The following is a 13,253-nucleotide window of genomic DNA, read 5'->3' on the forward strand; positions in this document are numbered from 1 at the left end:
GTGGCCCATCTAGTCCAGCATCCTGTCTCACACAGTGGCCAACCAGTTCCTCTGGAGGGCCACCAACAGGGCAGAGAGGCCGAGGCCTTCATAAGAACATCAGAAGAGCCCTCCTGGATCAGACCAGTGGCCCATCTAGCCCAGCATCCTGTCTCACGCTGTGGCCAACCAGTTCCCCTGGAGGGCCAACAACAGAGCATAGAGGCCGAGGCCTTCCTAAGAACATCAGAAGAGCCCCGTTGGATCAGAGCAGGGGTCCATCTAGCCCAACATCCCGTCTCACACAGGGGCCAACCAGTTCCTCTGAAGGGCCAACAACAGGGCATTGGGGGCGGGGTCCTCATTATGGCCTGCTAAGGGGAAAGGACAGGAATCGCCTCAGGGAAGCGTCCCCTTTGAAAGCTGTTTATTCCTGTGGCCATCACCACCCCCTCATTATCTTGGCTGGTTGCCCTCCTCTGTACTTTCTCCAGCTCTGCAACATCCTGTTGGAGATACGGTGACCAGAACTGTGACCAGAGCTGCATCTGAAGAGGTGAGCCGTGACTGACGAAAGCTCCTCCCCTGCCACAAATTCTGTTTGTCTTTAAGGTGCTCCTGGACTCTTGCTCTTTTCTACTGCTACAGGCAGACTAACATGGCCGCCCATCTTGATCAAGAACTGTACACAGTAAGCCAAATGAGGCAGTCTTAGTTGGAGTTTTTAATACTGTGACTTTTATGGGGTTCATAACTGTTGTTTTTACTGTGTTTCTGTTTTATTTATATACTCCTCTGGAGGGCCGACAACAGGGCATGGGGGGGGCTCCTTGTTATGGCCTGCTAAGGGAAAAGGACAGGAATCGCCTCAGGGAAGCGAGGCCTTTAATCTCTCTCGTGCCCTTTGAAAGCTGTTTATTCCTGTGGCCATCACCACCCCCTCATCATCTTGGTTGGTTGCCCTCCTCTGTACTTTTCCCAGCTCTGCAACATCCTGTTGGAGATACAGTGACCAGAACTGTGACAAGAGCTGCATCTGAAGAGGTGAGCCGTGACTCATGAAAGCTCCTCCCCTGCCAAATTCTGTTTGTCTTTAAGGTGCTCCTGGACTCTTGCTCTTTTCTACTGCTACAGGCAGACTAACATGGCCGCCCATCTTGATCAAGAACTGTACACAGTAAGCCAAATGGGGCAGTCTTAGTTGGAGTTTTTAATACTGTGACTTTTATGGGGTTCATAACTCTTGTTTTTACTGTGTTTCTGTTTTATTTATATATATTGTAAGCCGCCATGCGTTCCGCACGTGAGAAAGGCGGCTCTTGAATGTTTTAAATAAATTAAATGGTTGGTTTTCAGTGAGTGCCGAAGTGTTCTCTCTAAAGGCGAGCTAAGATCATTCACACCACTGTTCCCTCTAAGCCGAGTTAGCGTGAGCTAGCTCACCGTTTTTTAGCCTCCAGCTCAAACATTTTTGTCTTCGCTCAGGAAGGGATGGCTCCAGAGCAAACTAACTTATGCAGCAGCCTAATCGTTTGCTCACAATTTTAATGCCAGTCGCTCACAAAGTAGAATTTTTGCTCACACGACTCCCCAGCTTAGAGGGAGCATTGATTCACACCTTCCCATTTTCATGGCCCTTCCCCATGGTCCTTCCCCCCGCCCCTTGTTTTAATCAGGATATTCTCCATCAGCAGGCTGTTACATAAACCAAAAAAGAAACGCCCACACGTGGCTCTGTCCAGTGAATCTTTTTTAATTTTTTTGCCACTACCATTTTAAACAAATTTCACAAATATGAAAACCCGTGTACAGTTCCACTGCCCACATGGAATGAAGGGACATATTCAAAAGACAATCCAGGAGTGTAAACGTTAACACGTGTCCTCTGCGGCCTCTCACAAGATCGACGCCGCCCTCGGCTTCCACCTGGCGAGCCCTTCGCAAGTTAGCTGACCGGTTGCTTTTTGTTTTTTTTTAAAATACCCCCTCCCCTTTTGTTAAAGCCCGCCAACTGCTTGGTTCTTCCTAGCCGATCCTGCCCACCCCCTCCCCCAGATATAAACAATAAATACATTTCTGATTACTTTTTTTTTAAAGGACACTTAAGACGCCATGAGAAATTTACAGTACAGTACATTTAAGTTGAAGTGCAAAAAAAATAGCTAGTGACTACTCTCTGGCGTTTGGTCCCCCGGTTTCCATGGACAGATTCTGCTTCAGTTCCTTCAACCTTCCCTTAAGGCTTAGGAAGAAAGAATGCCCCACGCTATTCCGTGGGGCATCGTGAGGGACCCGGAGGAGCCTCTTTTCCAGTCCGTGGGTTCCCCTTTTCATCCCTTCTGCCCAGCTCTGGGATATACCTGCTACAGATCTTGCCGTTAACGATCAAGAAAGGCAGTGTGCAGCTCTGCAGAGCAGAGGCCTACAAATCTAACCAATATGTGGACGTTACTTGGCCTTTATAAAGGACTGGGCCCATCTCAGCTGCCCTGGCTTGACTTGACCGCATTGAGAATGACCTTCGGTTGCCTCTTCTCAGCTGCCCCGTTCAGACGACAGCGGGGACAGGTGTCCAGCGTATACATTAGCAGGCCAGACGGAGGGCAAATTCTAGGACCTACCTCAGCCGCTTGCCACCTGACTGGGTTGCCAGAAGACCACGCTGGCGGTGGGAAACCACTGGGAATTGGGCTCCACGTGGTCTTCCTTTGAGGCAAGAATGTAGCTAATCTGGCCTCAAAAGGGCCGAATCAGAGAGGGCTCCCCCCCCCAAGGCCCCCCCAGCTCTATGTGCCCCCCCCCTCGGCCTAAAGGACTTTAGCTTCAAGCTTAACTTTTGCTCACAGTTGCAAACGGCAGAAGTGAGCGAGGATCGCCCAACACCGAGAAACACACGAGACCCCGACCCTGCCAGTGTCTGACAAAACACAAAAGTGTACAACAACACCCCAAACGTAGTGTGCCCGTTTCCCTTATACCTGTGTCTCTGCTCTCGTTTCTGAATTAACCGTGCCCTCCCTCCCTCCTCTAGAAGTCGTTTGGCCCTCAGGCACTTTATTTATGGATTAATGTGGATTTTAAATGCTTCCCCAAATTAACCGACTTTATACCACGTCCCAAAATTATAACCTTGTCGGCTTGTATCCTGCCACTCTGTCCAGCGAAGTCGGAAGCCTTCCCCCACGGAAGGGGCTCTTTCTGTGGGGAAAAGACCTCGGCAAGATACAAGCCGTGGGCCCCTCATGAGATGGGCTTCAGTGGCGTTCGGTCGAGGAACCTCCCACTGGGCATTAGAGACTCCCTTTTCTCCCACCAGCGCTGTCAGCAAGCCTCCTGTGCGACCCAGACTCAACAGTCCCCCCCTCCCCCCCAAAAAACAAACCATGTTGGATCACCTGTCTGAGAGTGCATTAGCAGAGTCCAAAATGCAGGGAAGGAGGGGTCTTTCCCTGCGCCCATTATCACTTCCACAGGGAAAAGGGAAGCTCTTCAGAGAGTGAGAGAGAGAGAGACTTCCTGTAGGTGAAACCTCCCCACTGGACTAGGGCTACTGCATCCCCTGTGAAAGCCTAAACAGTCCCACTTGTCACTGGGTGCCCTGCTTAAACAGTCTTCCCCCTAAAACTACTCACTCCTAAGTAAAGAAATGTGCATCGATACACGACTCGATCACGCTCTTCTTTCTAAAACTGCCCTTCTTGACGGTCCTCAGTCCAGTAGGCGGAAAGGTCTAACAGCAACTTCGTTGGCTGGAGGAGTTCCCGACACGTGCTTAACTGAAAACCTTAACCGAAAAGCCGAAACCTGTGCGTGGTTTTCCGAGAAGTCTTTATGAAAGACAGATTTCTATCCTGCTCCCTCGTTTAGGCGCTTGCTAGTATTTTTCTTGGACGTTTCAACCGTTTGTCCGGTTTTTACAAAGAAATCGGTACTCGTCCTATGTAACTTAAGACAGAAGAGGGGAAAGCGTATTTCCCCTCCCCCCCCAGTAACTAACACAAAACATTATCAAGCTAGGGGTGACTGTAATTCAACCTTCCTCTTGGGAAACGTGAATCAAATTTTTATTCCCCCTCCCCCTTTGTAGAGGACAAATTAAATGTCAAATAGATCAAGATCGACCTTCTGTCTGACACAGGGATATAGGCCGACCCAGCCTTTCTATACGGGTCACAAATCTGTCAAGAGAAATATCGAAGGGCTGTTGCTGGTTACTAATAACACGGTCTTGTCCGTTGTGCCCTCTCTGGCTTTCGGCCCTCCCTAAAACAGGCCGGTCGGGTTTTGTCACAAGAAAAGGCCTTGAATATTTTAAAAGTGTGTCAGGTTACCGGCGTGATGAAGGGAGCCGTGGTTTCAGGCTCTCTGGCCAGGAGCAGGATTCGACACAGCAGCGGGATGCAGAAAATTCAGTTTAGTGCTCAGCCGCCAGAGACGGAGCTTTACTGTCCGAGGGAACTGGGTCGGGCGTAGGGGAGTCAGGGCTGGGCTGGGGGTCGAGGGGGGCCGGAGGTACCGAAGTGTCTCCAGAGGCGTCACTGTTTCTCAGATCCAGAGACTGGTTGGAAGGATTGCTTGGCTCACTGCTAGGGCTACTGTTGGCTTGCTAGGAAAGAGAGAGAAGAGAAAACATGTCAAGTGAATGCTTGGTGAGGGGGGGGACGACTTTCTGCTTGGGGAACACAGGTATTCGGCCATTCCGGGGGAGCCAGGCAGGTTCCTCATAAGCAGAGCACGCACGAGCCAGCCACACAAACATGGAAGCGAGGAGGGAAGCCATCGGAGGTCACGTAACACGTCCGAACACAAGGCGACCCGACTTACCTTCCTTATCTTTTCCCAACTGCTCTTCCGCAAGCAGCATGAGGGGGAAAAACTCATTGTATTTCAAGGTAACAAAATGACGGGATTTTCTTTATTTGACACGCGAAAGAAACCAAATATTCCTATTATTCGTTGACGCGTTTCAGGTTCCCGTTTTCTACTTCTAATGTAGCTGCGTGTATTTCTTGACCTATTTCCCCCCGTGTAACACTTCCCATCCCAATGTGTTTGCTATTTCTGGAGCAGAACTATGAATATTTCAGTAGACATACTAAGCAGCCGGCAACAGCCAATGGGGGTGGGAGGTGGGAGAAGATATTACATTCTGGAACCAGTCCGTTCTGTGTGTTTTAAAAGCCATTCCCCAGAAGTTGCAAGTATCATTTAAAGAACAAAATAGTAAAAAGCCCGGTAGCACCTTTAAGACTAACAAAGTTTATTGTAGCATAAGCTTTTGAGAAACACAGCTCTCTTCGCCTGAGAACTGTGTTTCTCGAAAGCTTATGCTACAATAAACTTTGTTAGTCTTAAAGGTGCTACTGCAGGCGTGTTGAACTCATTTGTTACAAGGGCTGGATCTGACATAAATGAGACCTTGTCAGGCCGGGTCACGTGTGTCACAAAATGTAACGCCGGGTAGCGGAGATATAAACTTCATAAAGGACACAGACACAAAGGTTTTTTTTTAACTTAAAATAAAAACATGCTTAAAACATTAGCTCTGTAAGCTGCAACCTACTTTTGATTTATTGACTTTCACCACAGAAACCTCATGCTCAGAGTTCTGAGTCTAGGACCCAGGTTAAAACATGAAATGGCTGAGCGAATGAGAGAGTCTGGCGAAGCAAGCTATGATGCAGCAGCAGCAGCAACAGCAGAACTGGAAGCAGGAAAGGGCCAGTTCCACTGCGGGCCTGATGGAAGCCCTCCGGGGGCCTGATTCGACCCCCGGGCCGCATGTTTGACACCCCAGTGCTACTGGGCTTTTTACTATTTTGCAGCAGACTAACACGGCCAACTCCTCCGGATGTAAAGAACAAGGTTCCCTAGAAGGTCAGAGCCTTATTACTGCATTATTGTCTAATACAAACGTTAATTTCTGTGATGCCCGGACTCGGATTTGGCAAAGGAAGTCCGCACACAGAAGCCAGACTGTGTGCCCAAATCCACCTACTAGACGGGGTCTCATACCCACAAGCCAGCCAACGTTCTTCTCAGAGTTTCATATGGTGCTGCCAGTCAAGGTAGGGTAAAAATTTGGATACCAATCCCATGAAGACACCGATGGGAGTGGAACGGCTACTGATGCAAAATACGAGTTTGACATGTTTACAATCGATGCTTTAACGCAGGGCTCCCCAACGCGGTGCCCGTGGGCGCCAGGATGCCCGACACCTTTCCCTGTGCTCACCAACTACGTTTAAAGAGTGGCAGGGGCGAGGTGGGGCATTTTCCCAGCAGGGCATCTGACTGGCTGTGCAGATTAAAAGTCACCCCGCTAAACAGAGCTTCTGCCTGAAATGTTGAATCGTTACTATTAAGAGTTACATATGTAACCTCGCTCCCTGACATTTTGTGGCTGGCTCGACCTCCTGCGGCAGCCATTTTGTGATTGCGGCCACCGTGCTGTGACAGAATGCCAAACGTGCCACAGGCTCAAAAAGATTGGGGAGCCCTGCTTTAAAACACTGTCGATGAATCTGATCCGGCTCTCAAAATAGGGTTGGTCCCAAATTAGGGGGGGTCCCTGGTGGAGGAAGGCGTCCCCCGCCAACAGGCCCTGCTCCCCAGTCGCCAATCAGTTGGCCAGCTGAGGGACGTCCCTGGAGAAAGAGAAAGGCCCAGGGCTTCTCGTCAGCGTTGCACAGGAAGTGATGTCATCACACCAGTGATGTCCAGTTGACGCTCTGGTATCTGGGGGGAAACTCTTCGCTAGAAGCCGGTTTTACCGTAGTATTTTGCCCAAATACCAGAGCGTCGCCTGGGCATCGCCGGTGTGATAAAATCACTTCCAGGTAAGTCTCCCATCCCCCACCGGTTGCCAGGAGGGATCTGGCAACCCTGTCTTAAAAGCAGCTGCTTTGTATGTTCCATGGGGCATGGATTCCATACCTGCCACTGAAACGGCACTAAGTGGAAGCACCGACATGGGGAATTCTTCACTTCCTGTTTCATTTTTAGCCACATGCCCAATGGGTCTCTTAAAACTCTGCACAACCAAACCCCTTTTCTGAGCAGCAGTTCTGAACATAAAAACATCAGAAGAGCCCTGCTGGATCAGACCAGTCGTCCATCTAGTCCAGCATCCTGTCTCACACAGTGGCCAACCGGCTCCTCTGGAAGGCCAACAGCAGGGCAAAGAGCTCCTGGCAATTCCTAGAGCTACCCTTCGCACTTCCTGGTAGTGCTAGGAATTGGCAGGAACTCTATGGTCAGAACTTCCTGTAACTAGATGCCCGCCCCCTCCTCGGCCCCAGTTTCCTCCCACCGAACAGGTAAGCAATGTCAGGCAAGGGTCGCAATTACCTGGAGGCTGACCACCATAAGCATGCAAATGGGAACCCTACAGGCGCCAGAGAATACATTCATTTTCTGAAGTGTCCCTACGTCAATATCAAGAGACACACGACTCCATTTTCCTGCTTTTCCAAACATCCAGTTTTACAAAATGGGTCTTAAGTCTGTCTCTAAAGTTAAAATATACACACATTCTGCGATCGGTGTACACACACACACACACACACACACACACAGAGGCCACAATAACAAGCAGGACACTTCCTATGCTTTTACACTTGAAGAATTACATTCATCGCTTGCGTTTGCCCTGTGGCACAAATATTGTAAAAGTGGGACACGGCCAGTGTTCCCTCTAAGCTGAGTTGGTGTGAGCTAGCTCACAGTTTTTTAGCCTCTGGCTCACACATCTTTGTCTTAGCTCAGGAAGGAGGGCTCCAGAGCCAACTAATTTATGCAGTCGCCGAATCGCTCACAGCTTTCATGCCAGGAGCTCACAAGGCTCCACGGCTTAGAGGGAGCATTGGACATGGTGGCTCCTCCGGTGCCCCAAAGCGGATGCCGGCTCACGGCAACCGACACACAAGATGGACAACGCAAGTCACAAGCCTGAGCTGCAGCGGTTAATTCCTATATATTTTTGGTTTATTTCTTTTAAACCCAGTGATTTGTAATCAGAGATCAGCAATGAGCATGTGAGGTACTATCGGGGGAGTTCCCCTAAGGTCCCCTCCCCCTACCTAGAAGATTATATATATTTACAGGCTGCATAGGACAAATACATGGTGTTGGACCACGGGTCCGTTTGGTCTGGCCCCCAGCCTACAACAGTTACCCGCGGAAGAGAGGCATTTGGTGGCTTGCAGCCGGCAGCTGCTGCGTTGCCTCTGAACACGGGCTGGGGCCGTTTCGTTAATAGCCACTGACAAGCTGACCACCCCCTAAAGTTACCGAATCCCTTTTAAAGGCTCCTACGGCTCAGCCCACCAACGCATCCCGCAGCAATGCTGCTTGCTGCAGCGCGCGTTCCGTAAAGCACGGCTTTCGTCAGTCCGCCTGGTCCGACTGCATTGGAAGAGCACCCCAGGAGAACCCTTCGCTGCTATGACGTAGATGCACAAGCAACGCTGGCTACTTTCGACTCCGCTATTCGTTCAGTGGCTCGAAAGTTTCTAAGTAAGGGGCCGGCAGGGCTCTATTCGTCGGGAGCGGAGTTCGCGCTTTGCTATCTTAAGGCTTCCGGTAACGGACCCCGCCACTCTCGTTCCCGTCGGGTGGCCTGCTCTTAGAAAAAGCTTTTCGGCAGCAAGGGCTGCGTTACCTGCAGAGGTTGGCTCTCGGAGGCCTGGTTGCTCTTGGAGAGCTGCACCATCTCCTTGATTTGGTAGATGGCGTAAGCGAGAGTCACCCACGGAGAAGAACTGACTCCCCAGGCGGGCTTGTTCACGTCCTCCTGCTCCTCCTGGTGCTTGGTCTTCTTGGGGGGGACCCGGGGCTCTGGCCGAGGCAGGATGTCTTCGGTCTGTTGCTGGACCAGGTCGATCGTGGCGATGGGCACCGGGCTGGAAGGCACCGGGATCCTTTCGGCCAGCATGGTCTTTTCTGGAATGGGGAAAACAACAAGGAAAAGATCAGCCGTGACCCAAAAGAATTAAGTGGGACGGCCAAGCACCATCAATTTTTTAGAATCCTGCTCCTAGAGAGGTTCTGGAGAACTGGCTGGCCACTGTGTGAGACAGGATGCTGGACTAGACTGACTATCTCTGATCCAGCAGGGCCGGGTCTTAGGTTATGTTCTCATTCAGGCAAAATTCTTCTCCTCTAAAGATCAGCTACAGTCAGGCGTCACTCCAAACCTCAACTGAACTCCAGTGTGAACGTGGTTTGTGGGTGTGTCCCTTACACTCCCCACTTGGGACTGAAAAATTAACTCCAGTGCCGGCACCTGAGGGGACTGTTCTTTCCCTGCCCTGCCCCCACATGGCAAACATCCTCTGGATCCAACCCGCAGTCATGGTGCCACCTCCCTGTCCCGAGTAAGCCAGCTGACAAAACATCCAACAACTAAGGAACACAGAGCGTGCCCTCAGAGGAGATTAACTGAGTTGACGGCCAGTTGGCAGGGAGAAGGCGACCCTGAAGTCTGGAACGGCTAGGATTTTAAAGGTCAAACCCAACCGTGTTGCTCCGCAAATGAGTGAGATCGACAACTGGCCACTCACCCACGTTCTGTGGGGCAGCCCCTGCCTTGTGGAAGGCGCCCCCCCCACGCTGCGATAATTCCACAGAATATGCAAATCAGAAATGTTTAGAAAGGCCTTTTGTGCCACCTGACTAAATGTGTGTGTGTGTGTGTGTAAACGGCTGTGAAGTCTAGGCCAACTTACGGCGACCCCGTAGGGTTTTCAAGGCAAGAGGCAAAGCAGAGGTGGTTCGCCATTGCCCACCTCTGCATAGCAAACCGGGGCTTCCTTGGCGGTCTCCCATCCAAGTACTAACCAAGGCCGACCCTACTTAGCTTCCGGGCTCTGATGAGATCGGGCTTGCCTAGGCTATCCAAGTCAGGGAAAACTGGTGGTGGAAAGTGCCGTCAGGTCACCGCGACCCCGTAGGACAGGAACCGATGGCACACGTGCCAGAGGTGGCACTCAGAGCCCTCTCTGTGGGCACGCGTGCCATCGCCCCAGCCAGGCCCAGACCGTCATTAAAGTGTCGAATTCTCTGCCAAATAATTTTAAGTAAACGAAAGCATTTGGGATTGCTTTCCTTACTTTGTTTGGATCATCTTATGTTAATGTACGAGTTGTTTTTTCTAAACTACAACCTCAGTATTCAGGTTAAATTGCCATGTTGGCACTTTGCGACAAATAAGTGGGTTTTGGGTCGTGGTTTGGGCACTCGGTCTCTAAAAGGTTCGCCATCACTGCCGTAGGGTTTCCAATGCAAGAGACACTCAAAGGTGGTTTCCCATTGCCTGCCTCCACACTGCAACCCACTCCTTCCTTGGTGGTCTCCCGTCCAAATAGTAATCGGGGCTCATCCTGCAAAGCTTCTGAGATCTGAGGAGATGAGGCTAGACTGGCCTATCCATAGGTAAATAAGTAAATTAACCTCTTACTAATTTTTCTCATTGCAGCAAAGACGTTAATTGCACAAAACTGGAAATCGAAAAAAAAATTCCAAGTGTAAATCAATGGTACATGAAGGTTTGGGACTTATGTGATAAGATTGGACTACCCTGGGCCGTCCAGGTCAGGGTATATAAGCACACACACGCACACAAACATTTCACCTTTGAGTCTTAGGTAGGCAATAAATTAGGTAAATAAGTAAATTAACCTCTTACTCATTTTTCTCATTGCAGCAAAAACGTTAATCGCACAAAACTGGAAATCGAAAAAAAAATCCCAAGTGTAAGTCAATGGTACGTGAAGGTTTGGGACGTGGCAGTCACAGACAAATTAGTATCTCAGATAGTAGAGGCTGATCGAAATAAGACTTCGACTGAATTTTTGAAAAGATGGCTTTCTTTCTTTTAATTACTAATTCTACGAACAAGATGTGTTTAGTACCCAAGAAATATCTTAATTTTGTATTTTAAGGTAAAGGTAAAGGTTCCCTTGCTCGAAAGCCAGTCGAATCCGACTCTAGGGTTGCGGTGCTCATCTCCGTTTCAAAGCCAAAGAGCCAGCGCTGTCCGAAGACGTTTCCGTGGTCATGTGGCCGGCATGACTAAACACCAAGGCTCACGGAACGCTGTTCCCTTCCCACCGAAGTGGTACCTATTTATCTACTTGCAATTTCTTGCTTTCAAACTGCTAGGTTGGCAGGAGCTGGAACTAGAGATGGGAGCTCGCTCCATCATGCGGCACACTCGGGTCTCGAACTGCTGAACTACCGACCTTCCACAGCCTGCAGTTCAGCATCTTAACCACTTGAGCCAAGTGTTCAATAATGTTTATACTTAAAACTATAAAGTGTAAAGGGTGTTGTGATAACAAAATCCTTTTTGTTAGCTTAAAAAGTGGATGGTTTAGATTTCTGTATACTTGTTGCTTTAAAAAATAAAAAAAGTAAGTTAAAAAAAATAGGTAAATTAACAGCCTGACGCCGACGACGGATCCAGAGCAGCTTCACAAAGGGGCCAGCGGGAGTCCAGTCTGAAGGTGGCCAGGGTGGGAGTAACCGCGGCCGTTTACCTTCTTGCTCGTCGGGAACCGCCAGCCACTGGATCAAAGCGAAAAGTAAGAGGATCACAAGACAGGCCATTCCGATCCCTCTGAATGTGGAAGCCGCCCCTGAGGAGAGAAATCGACTTAGCATCCGGTCTTTACTCTGCTGACAAGAGAAGGCGGTCTGACTGGAACAACCAAGGACGACGAAGCGGCTGGGGGAAACTTGGCGACGGGGAAGCGGGCTCCCCGGGCAAAGCGTGGAGATGAAGTGCGGGCCCCAAACGGACCAGGCGGTTTCCATCCCCGGCCCGTGAAAGAGAGGGGCTGCGTTTCCTGAAGGAAAACCACCGGGACCGTGTCAGGAGCCGCTTCGCGCCAAGAGTCTACAAAATGGGGAGCTGAAGATCAAGCTCTGGCAGAAAAAGGCAGCATTTTGGAAGCGGCCAAATGGTCATAATGTGAACAAATCCAGTCTCCTTCCTCTGGACGGTTTCCAGAGATAACCAGGCCTTTTTTTTAAAAAAAAAAGGGGAAAAAGAGGTGCCGTAACTCTCAAGAGGGAAGTGCACACAAAAGCTCATGCCATGAAGAAACCTTTGTTGGTCTCAAAGGTGCCGCTGGAGTCCAGTGTTCCCTCTAAGCCGAGTGAGTGCGAGCCAGCTCACAATTTTTTAGCCTGCAGCTCACACGTTTTTGTCTTCGCTCCCTGGAAAGGAATTAACTATAGGCTTGATAGCGCCAAGAGTCTACAAAACGGGGAGCTGAAGATCAAACTCCGGCAGAAAAGGGCGGCATTTCGGAAGCGGCCAAACAGTCATAATGTGAACAAATCCGGTCTCCTTTCTCTGGACGGTTTCCAGAGATAACCAGGCCTTTTTTTAAAAAAAAGGAAAAAAGAGGTTCTGGAAGTCTCAAGAGGGAAATGAAGTTTTCCATCTGCATACTGAAAACTCATGAACTTTCTCCATTCCTCCACTCGCAGCTGCTGGATGACCTTGGGCAAGCCATCGTTCTGTCAGAGCTGTTCTTGAAAAAGAGCAGTTTCTGTCAAGAGCTCTCTCAGCCCCACCTACCTCACAGGGTGTCTGTTGTGGGGAGGGGAAGGGAAAGGAGTCTGTAAGCCGCTCTGAGACTCCGAGTGAAGGGTGGGGTATAAATCCAACCTCTTCTTCTTCTCTTCTTCATTCTGGCACCTTCCCCCAGAAAAAAAAGCCCTGGAGGAAACCATCGGTAGCCGTGCCCCATGTCTCAACTTCTGCTCATTGGAATACGTTGGACCGTGTGAGGGACACTTCAGAAATAAGTAAAAGAATATTTATTTAATCGATTTAGAGATTTGTTCCCCCACTCTTCTCCCCAGCGGGGATCCAGAGTGGCCCACGACACCATTCTCCTCCCCCCACCTCCGTTTTATCCTCAAAACAACCCTGTGAGGGAGGTGGGGTTGAGAGAAAGAGAGAGAGACTGTGGCTGGCCCGAGGATCACCCAGCAAGCTTCCAGGGAGGGGTGGGGACTCGAACTGGGGACTCCCAGAGGCTATCCTGCCACACCGTGCCGCGCTGGAAGAAAGACTAAAATGTGTTCCTGTTGCTCTCTGACGCCAGGCAGAGAATTTCTCTCATCAAAGTGCAACACCCAGCTCTGTCCTTCCCCAAAGGAAACAGGACGTGGTTTTTTAAGGCCAGGATCTCGTGTTCTGCAAATGTAGCTTCGCCTGTTCCAGTATTGCCGTTTCGGCTTTACTGTGGACTGTTCGG

General features: G+C 50.0%; 1 protein-coding gene across 1 annotated transcript in view; it reads right to left on the reverse strand.

Moving 5' to 3' along the window:
• Window positions 1–2,764: 2,764 nt before the first annotated feature.
• The window catches only part of MFSD6 (major facilitator superfamily domain containing 6), a 13,396-nt gene continuing 2,907 nt past the window's right edge, over window positions 2,765–13,253 (reverse strand). Inside the window, exons 2-4 of the mRNA XM_015422704.1 lie at window positions 11,520–11,618; window positions 8,642–8,922; window positions 2,765–4,585 (exon numbers count right to left, since the gene is read on the reverse strand). Coding sequence (XP_015278190.1) covers window positions 4,394–4,585; window positions 8,642–8,922; window positions 11,520–11,618 — 572 coding nt within the window. The 3' untranslated portion in view covers window positions 2,765–4,393. The remainder of the gene's footprint in view (window positions 4,586–8,641; window positions 8,923–11,519; window positions 11,619–13,253) is intronic.

This window comes from Gekko japonicus, unplaced genomic scaffold, assembly GCF_001447785.1.
Source record: "Gekko japonicus isolate JY-2015 unplaced genomic scaffold, Gekko_japonicus_V1.1 scaffold2658, whole genome shotgun sequence".
NCBI classification, from domain to species: domain Eukaryota; kingdom Metazoa; phylum Chordata; class Lepidosauria; order Squamata; family Gekkonidae; genus Gekko; species Gekko japonicus.